The sequence below is a fragment of the Aquarana catesbeiana genome, linkage group LG02 (genome assembly GCF_042186555.1).
Source record: "Aquarana catesbeiana isolate 2022-GZ linkage group LG02, ASM4218655v1, whole genome shotgun sequence".
Taxonomy (NCBI): domain Eukaryota; kingdom Metazoa; phylum Chordata; class Amphibia; order Anura; family Ranidae; genus Aquarana; species Aquarana catesbeiana.
In genome coordinates, this window is record NC_133325.1 from 807252202 (window position 1) to 807275644 (window position 23443).

General features: G+C 45.8%; 1 protein-coding gene across 13 annotated transcripts in view; it reads right to left on the reverse strand.

Annotated features, from left to right (window-relative positions):
- The window catches only part of LOC141129497 (uncharacterized), a 72661-nt gene that overhangs the window by 41489 nt on the left and 7729 nt on the right, over window positions 1-23443 (reverse strand). For 12 of the 13 annotated variants that reach the window (XM_073617567.1, XM_073617563.1, XM_073617559.1 and 9 more), the window contains exons 2-6: window positions 15832-16122; window positions 14991-15050; window positions 12843-12902; window positions 10624-10683; window positions 4989-5060 (exon numbers count right to left, since the gene is read on the reverse strand). In XM_073617567.1, coding sequence (XP_073473668.1) covers window positions 4989-5060; window positions 10624-10683; window positions 12843-12902; window positions 14991-15050; window positions 15832-16122 — 543 coding nt within the window. The remainder of the gene's footprint in view (window positions 1-4988; window positions 5061-10623; window positions 10684-12842; window positions 12903-14990; window positions 15051-15831; window positions 16123-23443) is intronic. The other variant, XM_073617571.1, reaches the window with a different exon arrangement.

Below are 23443 nucleotides of genomic sequence, written 5' to 3' on the forward strand. Positions count from 1 at the left end.
CTGGAGTGAAGAATCACGATTCTCTGTCTGGAAATATGATGGACATGTCTGGGTCTGGCGGTTGCCAAGAGAACGGTACTTGCCTGACTGCATTGTGCCAAGTGTAAAGTTTTATGGAGGGGGGATTATGGTGTGGGGTTGTTTGGTGGAGGGTGTTTGGTGGAGGGGGGATTATGGTGTGGGGTTGTTTGGTGGAGGGGGGATTATGGTGTGGGGTTGTTTGGTGGAGGGGGGATTATGGTGTGGGGTTGTTTGGTGGAGAGGGGATTATGGTGTGAGGTTGTTTGGTGGAGGGGACTATGGTGTGGGGTTGTTTGGTGGAGGGGGGAGTATGGTGTGGGGTTGTTTGGTGGAGGGGGGATTATGGTGTGGGGTTGTTTGGTGGAGGGGATTATGGTGTGGGGTTGTTTAGTGGAGGGGGGATTATGGTGTGGGGTTGTTTGGTGGAGGGGGGATTATGGTGTGGGGTTGTTTGGTGGAGGGGGGATTATGGTGTGAGGTTGTTTGGTGGAGGGGATTATGGTGTGGGGTTGTTTGGTGGAGGGGGGAGTATGGTGTGGGGTTGTTTGGTGGAGGGGGGATTATGGTGTGGGGTTGTTTGGTGGAGGGGGGATTATGGTGTGGGGTTGTTTGGTGGAGGGGATTATGGTGTGGGGTTGTTTAGTGGAGGGGGGATTATGGTGTGGGGTTGTTTGGTGGAGGGGATTATGGTGTGGGGTTGTTTGGTGGAGGGGGGGTTATGGTGTGGGGTTGTTTGGTGGAGGGGATTATGGTGTGGGGTTGTTTAGTGGAGGGGGGATTATGGTGTGGGGTTGTTTAGTGGAGGGGGGATTATGGTGTGGGGTTGTTTGGTGGAGGGGATTATGGTGTGGGGTTGTTTAGTGGAGGGGGGATTATGGTGTGGGGTTGTTTAGTGGAGGGGGGATTATGGTGTTGGGGTTGTTTGGTGGAGGGGGGATTATGGTGTGGGGTTGTTTAGTGGAGGGGGGATTATGGTGTTGGGGTTGTTTGGTGGAGGGGGGATTATGGTGTGGGATTGTTTGGTGGAGGGGGGATTATGGTGTGGGGTTGTTTGATGGAGGAGATTATGGTGTGGGGTTGTTTGGTGGAGGGGGGATTATGATGTGGGGTTCTTTGGTGGAGGGGGGATTATGGTGTGGGGTTGTTTGGTGGAGGGGGGATTATGGTGTGGGGTTGTTTAGTGGAGGGGGGATTATGGTGTGGGGTTGTTTGATGGAGGGGATTATGGTGTGGGGTTGTTTGGTGGAGGGGGGATTAATGGTGTGGGGGGGAGGGGGGATTATGGTGGGGGGTTGTTTTTCAGGGGTTGGGCTTGGCCCCTTAGTTCCAGTGAAGGCAACTCTTAAGACGTCAGCATAACAAGACATTTTGGACAATTTCATGCTCCCAACTTTGTGGGAGGAGTTTGGGGACGGCCCCTTCCTGTTCCAACGTGACTGCGCACCAGTGTACAAAGCAAGGTCCATAAAGACATGGATGAGCGAGTTTGGGGCGGAGGAACTTGGATGGCCTGTACAGAGTCCTGACCATAACTCAATAGAACACCTTTGGGATGAATCAGAGCGGAGACTGCGAGCCAGGCCTTCTCATTCAACATCAGTGCCTGACCTCACAAATGCTCTTCTGGAAGAATGGTCAAACATTCCCGTAGACACACTCCTAAACCTTGTGGACGGCCTTCCTAGAAGAGTTGAAGCTGTTATAGCTGCAAAGGTCGGGGCCAACTCAATATTGAACCCTACGGACTAAGACTGGGGTGTCATTAAAGTTCATGTCCGTGTAAAGGCAGGCGTCACAATACTTTTGACAATATAGTGTATATACTATCTGCTCCGGAGCATCGATAGATTTGTAAATATCTGTTTTTTAAGTAACCTTTAATTCATTCACCTATGTCATATTAACTTTATTAACTGGATTTGTCATATTATATTTGTCATGCCTCGCACTTCATTTCCGGTGTGTGACATTTTATATGTCGAGTTAAGCATGATCCCTGTGCAATATCAGTTTGAAGATGTGATTTATCTTATATATTTTCACATACTTATGATGTGGAATACTTTGGTATATCCATCATTGATCATCAAGAAAATGGCCGACGTATTTAACAGAAACTGCAAGAAAATGGCCATATTGTCTTTTCACGTTGAGTTTATCTATTCATGTATCTCTTGGAAAATGGCCGCAATATCCCAATAACACTGGCCTTACTAAATGTTTTAAAAATGGCCAATTAATTTAATACATAACACAAGAAAATAGCCTTGCTGTCTTTTTGTGTTCAGGGTCTTCTATTTCAAACATATCACATTGCCGAATCACTTAGAAAATGACCGCGATGTCTGATTCAGACATCGGCTACAAGAAAATGGCCGCCAAACCACTTCCTGTTTCTAGTGTATAAATATGATAATCCAACAGCCAATCTGGTCCCCCCGATGAAGTCACGTGTCGTGACGTAACGCGTAAAGCGTGGCCGGAGAGAGACGCCGACCTTGAAGTGATATGAGAAGGCGTTCAAATGCCACGTTTTTTTTTTATCAAATTGCACTTTTAATGTTGTTTTTAATGTAAGAATCCATTTGGCTTTAATAAATTACTCTTTGGTTTTAACTTCCTACACTATGGAGGGCATTTTTATCTATTTGATTCCTATGTAAACTGGAGCCCATAGCGTTATATTGGGAGCTTAAAGCCTAAAGTTTGGAGCTTGGATATCGGTATCCCGTTGAGTGTCTGAGAAGCTGTTCACACATCATATAGAGGAGCCTGTGGCGATGCATTGTCTCCTGTGGCTTGGAGCCTGAAGGCTGGATATTCCTCTATCTTTGAGGCTTCATATTCACCGTTTGGAGGTGAGAGTTCTGAGAACACGTAACAATCGTGTGAAGGCACCGAATGAATAATATTTATTAGAGGAAGCTATATCACCAAGAACTGCTTTGTTTTCACATTATTTGGACTTTATTTGGTGCACCATCACTGAACATTTATTTATTCATTATTTATTATTTATTGTTTGTGACCATTTATTACTGAGCAAGATCACCCCTCACTTTCATTGATTATTATGTGTGTTGTGAACACTTTAGATTTTGCAGCCAGTCATAGCTATTGAGTGTCACTTGTTTTCACATTACATATTCACTTTGGTCCATTAGGTAGCGCAAGGGATCCTCACATTCAATTTTCAAGTCTTACCACAGATTCTCAATGTGATTTAGGTCTGGACTGTGACTGGGCCATTCTAACACATGAATAGGCTTTGATCTAAACCATTCCATTGTAGCTCTGGCTGGATGTTTCGGGTCGTTGTCCTGCTGGAAGGTGAACCTCCTCCCCGGTCTCAAGTCTTTTGTAGACTCTAACAGGTTTTCTTCTAAGATTGTCCTGTATTTGTCTCCATCCATCTTCCCATCAACTCTGACCAGCTTCCCTGTCCCTGCTGAAGAAAAGCATCCCCACCACATGATGCTGCCACCACCATGTTTCATGGTGGGGATGGTGTGTTCAGGGTGATGTGCAGTGTTAGTTTCCCCACACATAGCGTTTTGCTTTTAGGCCATAAAGTTGAATTTTGGTCTCATCTGACCAGATCACCTTCTTCCACATGTTTGCTGTGTCCTCCACATGGCTTCTCACAAGCTACAAACAGGACTTCTTATGACTTTCTTTCACCAATGTCTTTCTTCTTGTCACTCTTCCATAAAGGGCAGATTTGTGGAGAACACGACTAATAGTTGTCCTGTGGACAGATTCTCCCACCTGAGCTGTGGATCTCTGCAGCTCCTCCAGAGTTACCATGGACCTCTTGGCTCTTCTCTGATGAATGATCTCCTTGCCCGGCCGGTCAGTTTAGGTGGATGGCCATGTCTTGGTAGGTTTGCAGTTGTCCCATACTCTTTCCATTTTCCGATGATGGATTGAACAGAGCTCCGTGAGATGTTCAAAGCTTGGGAGATATTTTTTATAACCTGACCCTGCTTTATACTTCTCCACAACTTTATCCCTGACCTGTCTGGTGTGTTCCTTGGCCTTCATGATGCTGTTTGTTCACTAAGGTTCTCTAACACACCTCTGAGGGCTTCACAGAACAGCTGTATTTATACTGAGATTACATGACACACAGGTGGACTCTATTTACTAATTAGGTGACTTCTGAAGGCAATTGGTTCCACTAGATTTTAGTTAGGGGTATCAGAGTAAAGGGGGTGCCATACAAATGCCCCCCCCACACTTTTCACATATATATTTATTTGTAAAAAATGTTGAAAATCATTTATTATTTTATCACCCCCATCAAATCATTCCCCACATATATTACCTTTTGTACCAGCACCCCCTCCCTTTAGAATGTAAGCTCTACGAGCCAGGCCCTCCCGTCCCTTCTGTATTGAACTGTAATTGTGTTGTCCCCCCTCTACATTGTAAAGTGCTGTGTAAATTGTTGGCGCTACATAAATCCTGTATAATAATGATAATAATAATCATTTTCCTTCCACTTCACAATTATGAGCCACTTTGTGTTGGTCCATCACATAAAATCCCAATAAAATACATTTCGTTTTTTGGTTGTAACATGACAAAACGTGGGAAAGTTCAAGGGGTATGAATACTTTTTCAAGGCACTGTAAATCCCTCTGAGTGTGAGTAGAGGGAGGGGTGTGGGAAAAACTCACCCAAGCTCAACTGCTGTTTTTAGAGATATAAGAGACCAGAAAGCCGGTGCTCAGGGTAGGGCGTTCACTTTCCACCGCTTAAGTCCTTAAAGATATTAGCCAGCAACTCGGATGCTTCTTTGTACACATTCTTTATAGGTTACAAAATAGTCGATTCACAGAATCCTAGCGCGTTTCGTCTGCAGCCTTCCTCATAACATACCATAGACGGAGGGATGTGCCTTCTTGTGCTCCTCGGGGGCGGTACTACTTGTTTTGTCTGTAATGTAAGGGTGTATAACTTACCTGACATTTCAGTTTGTTTTACGCTTGTTGGGTGTGTGGTGCTTCTGGATGGGGGGCCTTCTGCCTGAGACTCTGTAAATGCCAAACAATAAAAAAAATTAATCATGTAGAGAATTTCATGCAACCTCTGTACTTTGTTAACCACCTGACCTCCACAAGATTTACACCCCCCCCCCCGCTTCATAACCAGGCCAATTTTGCTGTTCACCACTGCGCTACTTTACCTGGTGATTGCTCGGTCATGCAATTCTGTACCCAAACTAAATTTATATCATTTTTTTTCCACACAAACAGAGCTTTCTTTTGGTGGTATACACCAAACCCACTTGGGTGCATGATCGTGCCATTGCCAAAGCCTTATCTAATCGGCCTAGGGCCTCGGGCCCCGTTGTTTGTACACTGTTCATCCACACATACAATCAGGAATCGGGTGCGATTAAACAGGCAGCAGAATGCAACTTTGAACATTTTGCAATCCGATAGGTCATTAGGACCTACCATCAGGACCAAACCCATGATAGCTCATAAACGTGGTAGGACACTGTGTGACCATCTGGTACAGGCAGATCCCAGACATAAATACGCCAAAGCTCCACCCAAGATATCCCAAAAAATGGGTTGTTACAAATGTTGTGTAGCACCCTGATGTTTAGGCAGGGTTGCTCCTAAATTTACCTGCCAGGTGTAGTTACCTTGGCTCATTGTTAGGGATCAATTGAGTTCACCCTAAGTCTGGAATTGTTGCACTTCTCTCTTCTGTCACTGGGTGGCCCGGGCACTTGGTGACATTAGATAAGAGAAGGGCAAAGCAAGGTCAGATTATGGGTATATGGGGTATCTCAGCCAATGGGCAGGGGTTTTCTTAAATCCCTTGGCCTGCTGGGAGAACCTATATATTTGGGTGGAGTCAGGTGATCGGGGTTCTGTGCCACCTGGACGGCTGTCTGGGTGGACGTGTGTCGTCTGCCCCGGACTGCTAGGCCTGAGATTAGGCATATCCTGGGCACATCTGGCTGCTAGGCTGTCTGAGGGCCTATCCAGAAGCAAGAGAGCAGCGCAGGGTTGGGATTGCGGCTTGCAGTCCAACCGGAAGCGACAGTTCTGCCAGCCGGAGAACCTGTCGTGCTGGGAGGTAAAGGGGAAGCTGTCCCCACCAAGGGACCAACCACCTTATTACCGGAGACCACAGTGAGTAGCTGAAGCAAGTACCGGAGCAGAATTCTCACCAACTGGGGACGGTGAAGAATCGGGAAACTTCAGCAGGTGCCAAGCCAGGGACCCAGCCAGTGGAGGTGACGCTTGCAGAGTTGTCAAGTCAGGGACCGAGCAGACCGGTGGGGTGAAGTTCGAGAAGTATCTTGAGTGCCAAGCTAGGGACAGAGCAGGCCAGTGGGGTGAAGCTTGTGTAGGAAACTAAAATATATAATTATTCCTGCGCTACCATGTGCAAAAGGAGGGAGTAAAGGCAGAACTGCTGCATGCACCGAATATGGGTCAAGCCAAACCCATAGGACAATAAGATGAGGTAGAAGAGAACAAGAAGACCTGGACAGCCACACACCAGAATGAATAAATCCGTCTTTTTATTCCAAATACAGGATCATGGGGTGCACAAAACACGACTGTGGGGTGGTACAAGAATAGCTGACGCGTTTCGCACTTAAACCAAGTGCTTACTCATAGCTCATAGAGTGCCTCGTTTGCCTACGTCAGCATAGGCACTCTATGCTGACGTAGGCAAAGGAGCTCGCTGCTCGTGGAGATGAGTGTATTGTTCTGGTTTGTTATGTGAGTATCTTCATGTCTTATTAATAAATACCTACTACTGGTGAAAATACTACACTATCCGGTACCCTCCTTTTTTTCATTACTCCTCCTGCATCCACCGAGGGACAAAGGCATAGAAAGAACCCCACCCTGGTCCAGGAACACAAGGGAGAGGCAGCCATTACCAGTATTTATTCTTATGCGGTTACCTCATTACCGAAAGGTAAGAGACCACTTCTCACTGGCGTGTTATTTTTTTTGCACGAAGAGGAGACGCCCATTTCTCCAAGCACTTTACTTCGGTATTTGCACATTTGGAACGCACATTTACATAAAGAAGAAATACTTCTATTAGACTTTATTCACAGTCCTATTGCATCCTCCACACCCTGGAATTATTTGGACTTTTTATAGTTTCTGCAGTTGGCACAATTCGATCGCTGTGTGTATGCCGTACACTGCATTGCATTTTGCATAGGTTACTTGCACTTGAAGTTTTATTCATCGCAGATTTTGCACATTTTATCACTTTGCACAGATTATTCCGTGTTGCACGTATTGTACACCCATCTCAGTGTTACTAGTTTTTTGATCTCTGCACTTTTGCACTTTGTTATTACCACTTATTATTGCGTATATCACGTCACATGTTTTGTAGAAGCTTTATAACAACGTGTTTAGATTTTGGCACTTTGTATATTATGCTTGTTTTATCATTTAATTATTTTATCTGTACTGCTACCTTCAGCAGCATATTGTCTCACTCTGCTGGGAACAGCGCGGCACCCACCCTTTTCTTGTGTAGGAAACTGTTCCAAGACTGTTGCCATAGGAGACAGCGCTCTTGCACATGCAGATGTGGTGTCTTCCGGAATGCCTTTCCCTGCATGGCTGTCTACCTGTAGAAGTCTCGGAGTCTGCTAACTGACCTCGCAACTACCTGAGGGTGTCCTGGCCCTAACCCTCTCTCCCACTGTTCTGTTCAGGAGAAAATACATCTCTTTGCATTCCAGAAGTTTCTGGCGCCCATGAATCTATCTTGCATTACACCCACTATGGCTCCTTACAACCCACTCTATATGGAAGGATGTGAGCAGCTCTTGGCACTGGAGGTTCTCATTAGACTAAAGGAGGCCTGGGATCTTGCTACAGTTACAACTGTAATGTGTGCGATTCACTTATTTGCGGCAAGCACTTTTCACACCCACATAACCTGTATCAGATACGACACAGAGTTTTTTTTTTGTGTACATCTTTAAAATGCTCTTGCACATTGACCTATGTGGGAAAGACGGTTGGCCCATTCAAAAAACAATTCCAGAAGCAACATTAGGGTAGCCTTGGCCAAGACTGAAAAGGGGCGAGCAGGTGGACCCCAACAAACCCGTAGCGGTATTTTTTTATTTTATATTTATTTTTAATTTATTTATTTATTTCATTTATTTTTATTTATTTTTATTTTTCTCTGATTTTCATTATCATTATTTTTTTTCATTTTATTTCCACCTCCACAATTTTTCCTGTTTAGTTTTCTTCTCCTTTTTTCTCTTTTTTTTCTCAAACCTTTTTTTTTCCTGCTTTTTCCCCTGTTTTTTCCTTTTATTGTCTTTTTTTTCCTTTTCTTTCTTTTTATTCTTTTCTTTTTTTTTCTTCCTTTTTTCTCCCCCTTGTTTTCCTTTTTTTTCCTCTTTTTATTCCCCCTCTTTCTCCGATTCATCTCTTCTTTTATTTCGGTTCTCTCGCTTTTTCTCCCCTATCTTTTATCACTCTTCTTTAGTCTCTCGCCTTTCCTAGCTTGGCTTCTACACGCTTATGCCCCGTATACACGATCGGACATTGATCGGACATTCCGACAGCAAAATCCTAGGATTTTTTCTGACAGATGTTGGCTCAAACTTGTCTTGCATACACACGGTCACACAAAGTTGTCGGAAAATCCGATCATTCTGAACGCGGTGACGTAAAAAACATACGTTGGGACTATAAACGGGGCAGTAGCCAATAGCTTTCATCTCTTTATTTATTCTGAGCATGCGTGGCACTTTGTGCGTCTGAAATTTTATATCCTGCTCTCAAACTTTGTGTGTCGGAAAATCCGATGGAAAATGTGTGATGGAGCCCACACACGGTCGGAATTTCCGACAACAAGGTCCTATCACACATTTTCCATCGGAAAATCCGACCGTGTGTACGGGGCATTTCACTTTTCTTATCACGGTGGTATACCTAATGCTGTGCCGGCCTTACATCACGGCTTTCCGTGGCGACGGCTGCCCCGCAGGTAGGCGTCCTCCCGCTACCCTGTCGCTATGAGCGCATGCGCGGCATACGTGGCACGCCGTGATTTAGCGGCCGGTGTCTTGCCGAGAAAGTTCCCCCGCCGGATAAGGACCCCTCTGTACTGCGCAGGCGCTGCGCTTGCGCAGTACGAATGACTAGGAGCCGCCGAAAATAGCCGAAGCTGAAAAACTTCAAATCAGCTGTACACGGCGCCTGCGCCCTGGGTCCAGGTTCAAACCCCACCATCCAAGTGGACCTAGAGGGAGAATAAAAAAGTGCCAAGTGCAGCGAGGCCGTGCCCGAAGCGTGACAAGCGAAGCGAGCCTGCGAGGGGCCCTCTTACAGGCGCCGTGTACAGCTGATTTCTAGTCTATTTCGCTTCGGCTATTTCCGCCGGATCCTACTAAGCAGGCGCAGCACCTGCGCAGTAGAGGGGGGTCCTTATCCGCCGAGAGGAACTTTCTCGGCAGAACACCGGCGTTACTGAATGGCAACCTTACCTCTGGATCCTAGTGACTGCTATTTCGGATCCGGCGCATCTGGCTGATGCGCCCGATCTGTTGCATACACATTGACGCTATGCATGTGGGCTGCATTCCCCAGTATTAGAAGTTTAGTAATTTGGCCTGCCTAATGTTACTTGGTTACCATTTATTTTTTAACGATTTTTGGTGGGATTTGACGTCATAATGACGACACAGTGGGGGGGGGGGGTTTACCATTTTTTTCAGTTTTTGCATGTTCTGATTGGTGGTTGATGTATTTATATTCTGCTTTGACACTATTACACTTTATCACATGCCTGACGAAGGGACCCTGCGCGGCTCCGAAACGTTGCACCTACCTCTGTGATGTGATCTCTCTACAATAAAGAAACCTTTGCACGGTGATTGTTGACCCATGGAGGAAGGCCCGGAGCTAGGAGGAACGAATAAAGCGCAGGGCTGGCATGACAGGGTGGAAGGGGAACCAGACAGTTGAGGGTTAATGTGCCAAAGAGATAGGTGGTAGTTTATTACTTACGTGATTGGTGAGTAGACGGGGTGATAGGGAGGAGCGAAGGAGAAAAGACTGGCGGAGGGGATGTTACCATAGCAGTCGATGTTGGGAAGACATCAGAGGAACGTCTCGCCCTCCCTCCCTGTGATAGGGTAAGTTGATTTTTCGGGTGTAGGCGTGGAGATGGCTGTTGGGACCCCTTGGATGGGGTTAAAAAAAAAAATCTGTCGGTGGGATACGAGTGGGGAACCATCGTTGGTATGGTGTCCTCTGGTTGGGTGTGGTCCTCTAAGAGGGACCAGATAGTGGTAGACCTGTAAGGTCTGTGGGGGAAGTGTCAATGTCCCCGAGTCGATGTTCTAGCGGCTGGAGACATCTAGCTTTGGTGTAACTGGTAAAATTGTTATTTATTCATTTTGCTGTTTAATAAAAGGCCGGACGGCCATTTAACCCCAACCAGTGTCCTGTGTTTAGTGGGACCTGGGGGGGTGGGTTGGAGGTATAGGGGGCTAAGTATCAGTAGTATGGTTGGTTACCTCTGAGCTACCCTGGTCATGTGCTGGCCAATATGTACACTTGTATAACTTACCCGACATTCCAGTTGGTTTTACTCTTGTTGGGTGTGTGCTGCTTCTGGATGAGGGGCCTTCTGTAAATGCCAAACAATAAAAAATAAATAAATCATGTAGAGAATTTCATGCAACCTTTGTACTCTGTTAACCACTTGACCTCCAGAAGATCCCCCCCCCCCCTTCATGACCAGGCCATTTTTGCTATTCAGCACTGTGCTACTTTAATTGGTGATTGCTCGATCATGCAACACTGTACCAAAACGAAATGTAGATAATTTTTTTTTCACACAAACAGAGCTTTCTTTTGGTGGTATTTGATCACCACTGGGATTTTTATTTTTTGCAATATAAACAAAAAAAAACAAAACAATATTTTTTACTTAATGCTATAAAACATATCCAATAAAAAAATAAAAATAAAATTTCTTCATACATTTTGGCCAAAATATAGAAGAGGTTTGCTTCTGGGACAACAGCCATGCAGACCAATTTGATGCAGTGTGCGGTGTATGGTCTGAGCACTGACAGGCTGACCCCCCACCCCTACAACCTCTGCAGCAATGCTGGCAGCACTCATACGTCTATTTCCCAAAGACAACCTCTGGATATGACGCTGAGCACGTGACCTCAACTTCTTTGGTTGACCATGGCGAGGCCTGTTCTGAGTGGAACCTGTCCTGTTATACCTCTGTATGGTCTCGGTCACCGTGCTGCAGCTCAGTTTCAGGGTCTTGGCAATCTTCTCATAGCCTAGGCCATCTTTATGTAGAGCAACAATTCTTTTTTTTCAGATCCTCAGAGAGTTCTTTGCTATGAGGTGCCATGTTGTACTTCCAGTGACCAGTATGAGAGAGTGAGAGCGATAACACCAAATTTAACACACCTGCTCCCCATTCACACCTGAGACCTTGTAACACTAACGAGTCACATGACACCGGGGAGGGAAAATGGATAATTGGGCCCAATTTGGACATTTTCACTTAGGGGTGTACTGACTTTTGTTGCCAGCGGTTTAGACATTAATGGCTGTGTGTTGAGTTATTTTGAGGGAACAGCAAATTTACACTGTTATACAAGCTGTACACTCACTACTTTACATTGTAGCAAAGTGTCATTTCTTCAGTGTTGTCACATGAAAAGATAGAAGAAAAGATTTACACAAATGTGAGGGGTGTATCTCACTTATGTGAGATACTGTATATATATATATATATTAGCAGTAATGGCGGCAATTAGGGACTTATAATGGGGCTGTGATGGTGTGGCGGGTAATCTGACACTAAATGACGTGGGGGGGGGATTACTAACTGCCACTGACGTCACTAGTGACACTAATAGAGTTATCAGTGATAATACTATACATTGTACCAATAAACATAAAAAGAATACTTACAATCTCTGTACTTACCCCAATGGGTGGGTGTAGGTATCTGGGGACCCCCTTATTATATAGAGGGCTTCCAGATTCCCATAATTACCCTCAACAAACTTCCACATTCCTTTTGGGACATAGGCTGTGAGAAAGAAGCCTTTTTCAATAAACATGGGGGGGGGATTACCCCCCAATGTTGAAAGGCATGTGGCCTGGTCAGGTATGGGGGGGGGGGCTTTCAACATTGCGAGGTGACCTTGCAAGGGAAAAAAGACAAAACCTTCCCCCCCTTGCAAGGTATGTTATCACCACGGTGAGGAACAAGGGCCTTTTCCTCACATCCTGTCCTCCGAAAGGGACCTGGGGATTTGTCGGGGAGTGCTTATAGGGATCTGATTGCTCCATTGATGTGTGATGACACTTGTCTTCCACAACACATTCACTGGTTTGAACTGGGCACGTAGAAATTATTTTTTCTTTATCCTTGTGTTGAGCCTGTGTTAATCAACTGAGATCAGTACAGTTCAACGCACCCGGTGTGAACGAGGCCTAAAGGTTTTTCACGAAACTGGTACCTGGCAGTCCTGCTATCAAAGTTCGTGTTCAGGCATTTCTTGTTGTAGGCTGCTGCCCTTCTGGGTTTTCACTGAGTCATATGTGTTTCCAGTGAAGCCTATAAGTGGCCACGCAACCATCCATTATGAGGCATGGTTTGCAACTGTCACTATTAGAAAACACCACCCTTTAGAAGTGTTTGTGGGGGTCCTCTGTCAGTGCGTGGATGGAGGACTCTTGCCCAAGGTGTTCCCCGGTGAGGGTCAGTATTATTCCTTTTGTTGACAATAAAAAAAATATATAACTTACTTGTTTTTTTGGTTTCTGGGAGGCCATGGCTGCTGCTGAATGAAGGACCTTTTCTCGCACCTGTAAATGCACAGCAAGAGCAAAATAAATAACAGCTAGAGGTAGTGCGGAGGGCAGTGCCTGACTGAGGAAAGAGAAAAGTCGACAGATGGAAGGTTGACATGTCCAGGGATATTACATAAGCAGAGAAGGCAGAGGAGAGAAGATCATGCATAGGAAGGGTGAAGTGGTTGGAGTTGTGTACAAAGAGAAGGCAGAGGAGAGAAGACCATGTACGGGAGGAAGGATGATGAGATTGGGGTTTTTGTGTACAAAGAGAAGGTAGTGGAAAGTAGACCATGTTCAGGAGGAAGAGTGATGGGACCATTGTTTTTGTAAAATTTATAGAAGAGAGGAACGTATACAGGAGGAAGTGTGATAAGATCATGTACAGTCGGTAGGATGATGTGGCAGGGGTTGTTATGTACGAAGAGAAGGCGGAGGACAGAAGACCATGTCCAGGAGGAAGGGTAATGTGGCTGGGGTTGTTATTTACAAGGAGAAGGTGGAGGAGAGAAGACCATGTCCAGGAAGAATGACGATACCGGGGTTGTTATGTACAAGGAGAAGGCTGAGGAGAGAAGACCATGTCCAGGAGGAAGGGTGATGTGGCTGGCTGGGGTTGTTGTGTTCAAAGAGAAGGCAGAGGTGTGAAGACCATGTCCAGGAGGAAGGGTAATGTGGCTGGGGTTGTTATGTACAAGGAGAAGGCTGAGGAGAGAAGACCATGTCCAGTAGGAAGGGTGATGTGACTGGGGTTGTTATATACAAAGAGAAAGCGAAGGAGAGAAGACCATGTCCAGGAGGAGTGGTGAAGGGACAAGCGTTTTTGGGTACATGGATAATTTATAAAAGATAAGAACATATACAAGGGGAAATGTGATATGTAGTTGGTATTGTCATGTACATAAAGAAAGTGTAGGAGGGAGGAACATGTAGAGGAGGAAGGATTGTTGTGTCCTTGGAGAAGTTGGAGAAAAGAAGAACATGAGTGAAAAGGTGACGTAATTGAAGTTGATGTGTACATACAGAAGGTAGACGATAGAAGAACATGTACAAGAGGTAGGATGATGTGCACGAGGTTGTCGTGTACATAGGGAAGGTGGAGGAGAGAGTAACATGTACGAGAAGAAGGGTGATGTGTTCAGGGTTGTTCTGTGCATGGAGAACATGACATGTCCACCACAGATACTGGTACCTAGTAGGCTACTTAAACCTAGCCTCTGCATGACACCATTGCTGAATGGTCTTTTAGCTTGAGTTTCTGTTACCCATGATTCTGAACCTGCTTGATCCTGTTATTGACCTGGCATTCATCAGACCTGCTTCTGGGTTGTGCTTGCCTGTCTATGTTTGCTGACAATCTTTGTTACCAACCTTGGCCTGTACTTCTGACCAAGATTTTGCCTATGAATTCTGTACTTTGCCACCTGCATGTTGCCAACCTTGGTTTGTCCCTGAATTGATCCTGCACACAATTTGGTACCTTCCTACTTGACTATTCCTGAACTTGGATTGTGACCTGGCTCTGGTCCCTACTGAACTTGGTGCATTCTGGGCGCCCCCACCGTTGTACTTACTTGTTTTCAGTGATCCCAAGTTTCAAGTCTTCGGTTCCAGCTTCCAGGCACCTGTGGCCTTCCATTGCCCTGGCATTCCTGTCCCAATTTTCAAGGACGCTCGGATGGGAATTGTACATGAGGCCATCCTCATCATATCAGGTTTCCCATACAGGTACATGACACCGGGTTAAGTGCGTGCCTAGAGAGCTTAAGAGGGGTGATGAACATGTAAGGTAGGAAGGGTGATGTGTCCAGGATTGTTGTGTTCATTGAGAAGGTGGAGGAGAGAAGACCATGTATGGTAGGAAGGGTGATGTTACTGGGGTTGTTTGTGTAAAAAAGAGGAGATGGAAAAAAGAAGAACATGTACAGGAGGAAGATGATGTGTTTCAGGATAGTTGCATACATAGAGATGAAGGAGGGAAAGATGTATTGGGGAGTGTCCACAGTCAGTGTATTTTTCTAAGTGGATTTTGGGTTGTTTCCCACTGTTTCTCTGGGGAGGCGATTATTTCTTTTGTTTATAATTTAAGAATGTACAACTTACTTGTTACACTGCTGTTTGGTGGACCCGTGCTGCTGGTGAATGCGGGTCTGATGTTCTCATCTGTGAAAACAAAACGATAGGATTAATCCAATCTATAAACCAGAATCTCTGGATGGACAGTTGGATAAATGGTTCTATATTTAGGATGTATCTGGTCTTTAAACCAGAGGCTCTGGATGGACAGTTGGATAAATGGTTCCAAATTTAGGATATATCTGGCCTATAAACCAGAGGCTCTGGATGGACAGTTGGATAAATGGTTCTATATTTAGGATATATCCGGCCTATAAACCAGAGGCTCTGGATGGACAGTTGGATAAATGGATCTATATTTAGGATGTATCTGGTCTATATACCAGAGGTTCTGGATGGACAGTTGGATAAATGGTTCTATATTTAGGATGTATCCGGTCTATAAACCAGAGGCTCTGGATGGACAGTTGGATAAATGGCTCTATATTTAGGATGTATCTGGTCTATAAACCAGAGGCTCTGGATGGACAGTTGGATAAATGGTTCTATATTTAGGATGTATCTGGCCTATAAACCAGAGGCTCTGGATGGACAGTTGGATAAATGGTTCTATATTTAGGATGTATCTGGTCTATAAAGGATTTTAAAGAAAAATACCAGTATGAGAAGCCTTAGATGGAAGCTGTTCCATTGCTAATGAAGTTCATATTGGTTTCAGGGCAGAGATGTTCCTCAAAGTGAAGTTGAATTGTCTCATCTTCCCCATCAGAGTGTATCATGCGTGCCAGGAGTTAGAAGATAGCAGCTTCCATCTGAGATTCTCTCATAGCTATTTGATTCATGACAGGCTTTCTTTAGACACACTTACCCAGAACAATGAGTTTTATTTCTCTTTCTTGTATAACATTATTCACCAACGCCTCCGCCTTGTAGACCCCGGAGTCCCCTATAGTCAGGTCCCATATGGTCAGTATTCCATCGGTAGGACTGATAGTCGCTCTGTCCCGAAGACGGTAAAATACAATATCCACCCGGGGCTTCAGCTCCATGTCCACCAGTTTGTTACCATTTATCTTCCAGTTTATCTCTGAGGGATCTGCGCTATATTGTGGCACCAGAGTGACATTAGCTCCCACTGTTTTATGTATTGTGAGAGGAACTGCAGAGAGATCAGAGAAAAGAGGTCAATGAAATCCTGTGCAGAACACGGGGAATTGTCTTCACCCCACATCACTGACCAGAACCCTACCGGAGAACTGAGGAGAGACATCTGAGAGATGGTTGGGACAGAAAGTGGACTCCCCTCAGTTCTGTTGTAGAGAAGGTGATTGATCAGCAACGGTGAAGGAAAAAAGGGTAGAAGAGAATAGGACTCCATCAAAATTCCCTCCAAGAAAACCTGATCAATAAGAGTTCCACCAAGAATTATTATGACTACATTCTCCACTGTAATGAAGCCCCAAACTGTTACTTCCGAGAAGAAAAGGCCAACATTATTGTTCCAGGAAAAATAGAGAGCACTCCACCCAACACCACTCTAAAATTCCCCTCTACATCACAGCCCCCCCCCCCCTTCACAGCATAGTGTTCCACTTTACATCACAGCCCCCCTCCCCCCTTCACAGCATAGTGTCCCACTTTACATCACAGCCCCCCCCCCCCCCTTCACAGCATAGTGTTCCACTTTACATCACAGCCCCCCTCCCCCCTTCACAGCATAGTGTCCCGCTTTACATCACAGCCCCCTCCCCCCTTCACAGCATAGTGTTCCACTTTACATCACAGCCCCCCTCCCCCCTTCACAGCATAGTGTCCCACTTTACATCACAGCCCCCCTCCCCCTTCACAGCATAGTGTTCCACTTTACATCACACCCCCCCCCCTTTTACATCAGTGTCTTCAGTCCCCCTCTTTCAAATCACAAACCCCCCTTTTACAGCACAATCCTTCATGTCTCGTCCTTCCTCCTTTATATCACAGTCCCTCTACACATCACACACCCCGCTTTACATCACACACCCCCCCCTTACATTAAAGCCCCCCTTACATTACAGACCCCCCTTTACATCACACACCCCCTTACATCTCAGCCCTCCCTCACATTATATTCCACCTTCACATTACAGACCCCCCTTTACATCACAGACCCCCCTTACATCACAGACCCCCCTTTACATCACAGACCCCCTTACATCACAGACCCCCCTTTACATCACAGACCCCCCTTACATTACAGACCCCCCTTTACATCACAGACCCCTTTACATCTCAGCCCTCCCTCACAATACATTCCCCCTTCACATCACAGACCCCGCTTACATCACAGACCCCCCTTACATCACAGACCCTGCTTAACATCACACACCCCCTTACATCTCAGCCCTCCCTCACATTACATTCCCCCTTCACATCACAGACCCCCCTTACATCACACACCCCCCTTACATCACAGACCCCCCTTAACATCACACACCCCCTTATATCTCAGACCCCCCTTACATCACAGACCCCCCTTAACATCACACACCCCCTTATATCTCAGACCCCCCTTACATCTCAGACCCCCCTTACATCACACACCCCCCTTACATCACAGACCCCCCTTAACATCACACACCCCCTTATATCTCAGACCCCCCTTACATCTCAGACCCCCCTTACATCACACACCCCCCTTACATCACAGACCCCCCTTAACATCACACACCCCCTTATATCTCAGACCCCCCTTACATCACAGACCCCCCTTAACATCACACACCCCCTTATATCTCAGACCCCCCTTACATCACAGACCCCCCTTACATCACACACCCCCCTTACATCACAGACCCCGCTTAACATCACACACCCCCTTATATCTCAGCCCTCCCTTACATTACATTCCCCTTCACATTACAGACCCCCCTTACATTACAGACCCCCCTTACATCACAGCCCTCCCTCGCATTACATTCCCCCTTCACATTACAGACCCCTCTTACATCACAGACCCCCCTTACATCTCAGCCCTCCCTCACATTACATTCCCCCTTCACATTACAGACCCCCCTTACATTACAGACCCCCCTTTACATCACAGACCCCCCTTATATAACAGACCCCCCCTTTACATCACAGACCCCCCTCCCTTACATCACACACCTCGCTTTACACAACAGACCCCCGATTACATCACAGACCCCCCTCCCTTACATCACACACCTTGCTTTACACAACAGACCCCCCTTACATCACAGTCCCCCTTTACATTACAGCCCTCCCTCACATTACAGCCCCAGTCAGTGATCACTGCCTCTGTCCATTCATAACTGAGCATCATAAACTTTCTTAATTTATGCTTCAGTTTATGAATGGAGAGAGGAGACCCTGTCTTCTCTCCATTCATCTTCGCTGCAGCTGAGGCTGCTGAGAAAGGAACTGGGGAATCTGTGTCCTCAGTCCCTTTCCATGTCTCAAAGGGGAGATATCAGGGGTCTGTTTAGACCTCTGATATCACAACAAAGCCCCCCCCCCAACAGGGTTGATAAATAAAAAAAACATTAACAAAGGAAAAATGTTAATAATTAAATATTTCTAAGAAAAATTTTAAAAATAATAAAAAAATAAAAAAAAAATAAAAAAACCCTGAACACTGCCCCCCCCCCCCCCCCTCCAAAAGAAAGAGAGCATTGTAAAAAATAATAAAAAAAATTATATAAATTGTAAAAAATAATTTTAATTTAAATAATTTTTTAATTGTAAAACATAAAATTATAAAAAAAAAAAAAAGAACTTCTGGCACAGTCCATGCCTCATCGATGCCACCTATCAGTGCCCATAAGTGCTGCCTATTAGTGCCACTGTCACATGACATTAAAAAAAAGTATCGGTACTTGTACTCGGTCTTAAAAAAGAAGGTATCAGTACAACCCTAATTATCAATATAGTAGGTAGGTCAGAGACAGGACTTAGGAGGGAAGAAATTCGATTGGGACCCGAATACGAGGCTCCGGCCGCTCCCTTACACCATGACATCACACGACACACTCAGGCACCGCCTCCACCAGACCCGCCCCCCCTGCCGGTGCCAACTGAACACACAATAGCAGGCACTTAGATGGTCCAGCTCCGGACCGGGACTGTGCATGTGCAGTTCTGAGCTGAGCGTCACAGCCATGTTTTTTACTGGCAACCTTTTCCTATCACTGGCATTTACTAGCAGCAGAAAAAGTGCCCATTTTTTTACTGTCTGCCAATAAAAATACTGACAGTTGGCAACCCTGCCCCCCATCACATCACAGGCCCCCTCTTTTACCCTACAGTACCCCTCTTTACATCACAGTCTCCCCCTTTCCACACAGCCCCTTTCTTCAGGACAGACCTTCCCAGTGTTCATCATTGTGCTGGGAAGATATGGTTGGTTTTAGTGTTGGGCGGAGTCATTGCATTGCACTGGATTGTGTGGGAGGAGCAAAGTCCCGAAGACGCGAACACTTGCTGCTGGTATGTTTACAGTGAATATCTCTAGAGTAGTACAAAGGTCAAATATATCTATATTCTGCTGTATAGTCAATGCCCCATGAAAATGCCAAGAAATGTACCTCCTTGGTGTCCGTAGGAAGAATAATGTCCCATGGTTGGTGTCAGTGGGAGGAATAATGTCCCATGGTTGGTGTCAGTGAGAGGAATAATGTCCCATGGCTGGTGTCAGTGGGAGGAATAATGTCCCGTGGTTGGTGTCAGTGGGAGGAATAATGTCCCATGGTTGGTGTCAGTGAGAGGAATAATGTCCCATGGTTGGTGTCATTGGGAGGAATAATGTCCCATGGTTGGTGTCAGTGGGAGGAATAATGTCCCATGGTTGGTGTCAGTGGGAGGAATAATGTCCCGTGGTTGGTGTCAGTGGGAGGAATAATGTCTCGTGGTTGGTGTCAGTGGGAGGAATAATGTCCCATGGCTGGTGTCATTGGGAGGAATAATGTCCCGTGGTTGGTGTCAGTGGGAGGAATAATGTCCCATGGCTGGTGTCATTGGGAGGAATAATGTCCCATGGTTGGTGTCAGTGGGAGGAATAATATCCCGTGGTTGGTGTCAGTGGGAGGAATAATGTCCCATGGCTGGTGTCATTGGGAGGAATAATGTCCCGTGGTTGGTGTCAGTGGGAGGAATAATGTCCCGTGGTTGGTGTCAGTGGGAGGAATAATGTCCCATGGCTGGTGTCATTGGGAGGAATAATGTCCCATGGTTGGTGTCAGTGGGAGGAATAATGTCCCGTGGTTGGTGTCAGTGGGAGGAATAATGTCCCATGGTTGGTGTCAGTGGGAGGAATAATGTCCCGTGGTTGGTGTCAGTGGGAGGAATAATGTCCCATGGTTGGTGTCATTGGGAGGTATAATGTCCCATGGTTGGTGTCAGTGGGAGGAATAATGTCCCATGGTTGGTGTCAGTGGGAGGAATAATGTCCCATGGTTGGTGTCAGTGGGAGGAATAATGTCCCGTGGTTGGTGTCAGTGGGACGAATAATGTCCCATGGCTGGTGTCATTGGGAGGTATAATGTCCCATGGTTGGTGTCATTGGGAGGAATAATGTCCCGTGGTTGGTGTCAGTGGGAGGAATAATGTCACATGGCTGGTGTCAGTGGGAGGAATAATGTCCCGTGGTTGGTGTCAGTGGGAGGAATAAGGTCCCGTGGTTGGTGTCAGTGGGAGGAATAATGTCCCATGGTTGGTGTCAGTGAGAGGACCTGTGCCACATATTAGTGGGAGAAATAGTGCCCCAAGGGCCAGATAAAGACAAGCAAAGGGTCACATTTATAGAGTAAAAAGGTGACAGGCAGGATGGAATTACAAGCATTGGGTTTCTCCAGATGAGGGGAAGGAGTATAGTGTTGTAGGGAAGTTGGTAGAGGTAGACGAGGAGTGAGAAATTGAAAAGTTACAAGCAGGCCAGAGAATACAGCTCAACTTTTTGAGATAGGACCAAGGGACACCTAATTGCAAAAGTATGCAGGCATAGGACACACCTCCTGTCACGCCCCTTTAAAGGAAAATTATACAAAAAAAAATAATTGGTTAAAGCCACAAGTGCTTTTTTTACCACTAATATTCCTTTATATCGGCTTTTGAAATTTACAAACATAGCAATTTAGAAATTGGATGAAAGGTTTAGCTCTGGGAAACACTTTTTGAAAGTTAAAAAGTGCATTTTATATACAACTCTACAGATCAGACCAAAATGAGGGACAAATGAGGAGGAAAGAGGGACAGAGGGACTTTGTTCCAAATCCGGGACAGTCCCTCCTAATCAGGGACAGTTGGGAGCTATGGGCCAAAGCCAGGTGAGATGTCATCAGAGAAAAGGAGTTCAAGACATTGATAAGGAGTAAGTATAAAGCTAGGAGATAAAGACTAAGTGATACAGATAAAGAATAAGGAATTATGAATTCCAATGGTTGTAGGAGATAAAAAAAGGAAAAGGACAGAATTAGACGAGGTGAGGATGTGGAACTAAGAGAGTTAATCATGCGAAAATGATGAGTAGGACCTCGTCTCCAGTAATATGATGAGACATCAATAAAATATCAGATAGAAGATATGTGTATCAGTAAAGTCTCCGATGGAATTATAGAAGGTCCTATTCATGCTGCCTCTCAGTCGTGGAAATCTCCAATGGAGATTCAAGGAGCTATTAAAGGTAAAACAGAGGTTCCGGCCTTCCCTCACCGTGATAAATAAATTACTAGTGTGTACTGTTGGAGAGATTTCTCCAACAATTTCTGTCCCCATGACAATAAGATAATAAGACAAACAAACATGAACTGCACTAAAATTAAGGACAAGAACAGCACTAAAATCCAACAGGGGATTCGATCTCCATCCAAATCTGAAAAAAAAAGTTTTGGCTGTTGTCGGCAGAATATGTTGATGAATCCATCAAATTAAAGAATACCCAGTCAATCTAAAATAGTGCCACTCGTTAAATAAAAAATAAAAAATGCAAATTACAAACTGAAGAATACCATAGACCCTACTCGTCTGTGGAGGGTGGTGGAGGACAACATAGGCACTCTCACTGGAGGTTGTGGGAGAAGGAAGACACGGATCCTTTGAATGGATGGTGGGGCAGGAGGACATCAACTCTCTCCATGGAGGGCCAGGGAGGAGAACATGGCCCTCTCAGTAAATGGTAGTGAGGCCACTGGCACTTTCAGTGGAACATCGGTCCAATCAGTGGAGGGTGCAGGAGTAGGGCATCGGTCCTCTCAGTGGAGTATTAGGAAGAAGAACATTGGTCCTCCCAGTGCAGGGTGGGGGAGTAGGACACAGCTTTCTCAGTAGGGAAGGAGGATATGGACCTTCTCAGTGGGGGGTAGTGGAGGAGAACCTATGCTCTCTCAATGGATGGTGTGGAAGGAAGACATGGCTCCACCCTTTCAAGGATTGTGGAAGAGGATATAAATCCTCCCAGGAGAGGACCAGAGAGGAAGACAGGGTTTATCCCAGTAGAGGATTGAGGAGGGGGACATGGGTCCCTTGAGTGAAAGGCAGGGCGGGGACATGGCCCTCTAAGTGAATGGTGGGTGAGGACACTGACCTTCTTAGTGAAGTATAAGGAAGAAGGACATTGGCCCTCTCAGTGGAGGGTAGAGGAGTAGGACTAGGCTTTTTTAGTGGAGAAGGAGGATATGGGCCTTCACAGTGGAGGGTGGTGGAAGAGGACATATGCACTCTGACTGGATGGTGTTGAAGAAGGACATGGATCCACCCTTTGAAGGGTTGGGGACGAGGACACGAATTCTCCCAGCAAGGGACCAGAGCGGAAGACGTGTTTTTTTCCAGTAGAGGATGGAGTAGGAGGACATGGCTCCTTTGCATGGAGGGCAGGGCAAGAAGGCATAGCCCTCTCAGTGAATGGTGGGTGAGGACACTGACCCTCTCAGTGGAGTATAAGGAAGAAGGACATCTTCCCTCTCAGTGGAGGGTGGAGAAGTAGGACTAGGCTTTCTCAGTGGGGAAGGAGGCTATGGACCTTCACAGTTGAGGGTGGTGGAAGGGAACATATGCACTCTGGCTGGATGGTGTGGAAGGAGGACATGGATCCACCCTTTGAAGGATTGAGGATGAGGACATGAATCCTCACAGCAAGGGACCAGAGAGGAAGACGTGGTTTTTCCCAGTAGAGGATGGAGTAGGAGGACATGGGTCCTTTGCATGGAGGGTACGGGAGGAAGACATGGGCCCATTTAATGAATAGAGAGGGACAGGGAAGTGGAGTTTCAGAGGAGTGTGAGGTTGGAGGACATTCTGTTGTGTAGAGATGGATATTTTTCATGATTCCCTCCTGTATATGCTATTCATCCCATTTATTCATTTTTTGTACTTTTGACCTGCTGTTAATCTTGGGATTCCTCGTAGCGTGTTTATACACATTGACAATATGCAGCATATACTATTTTGTTGCTTTTCAGCATTTCCTGTTCTGCTTTTGTTTCTTTTCT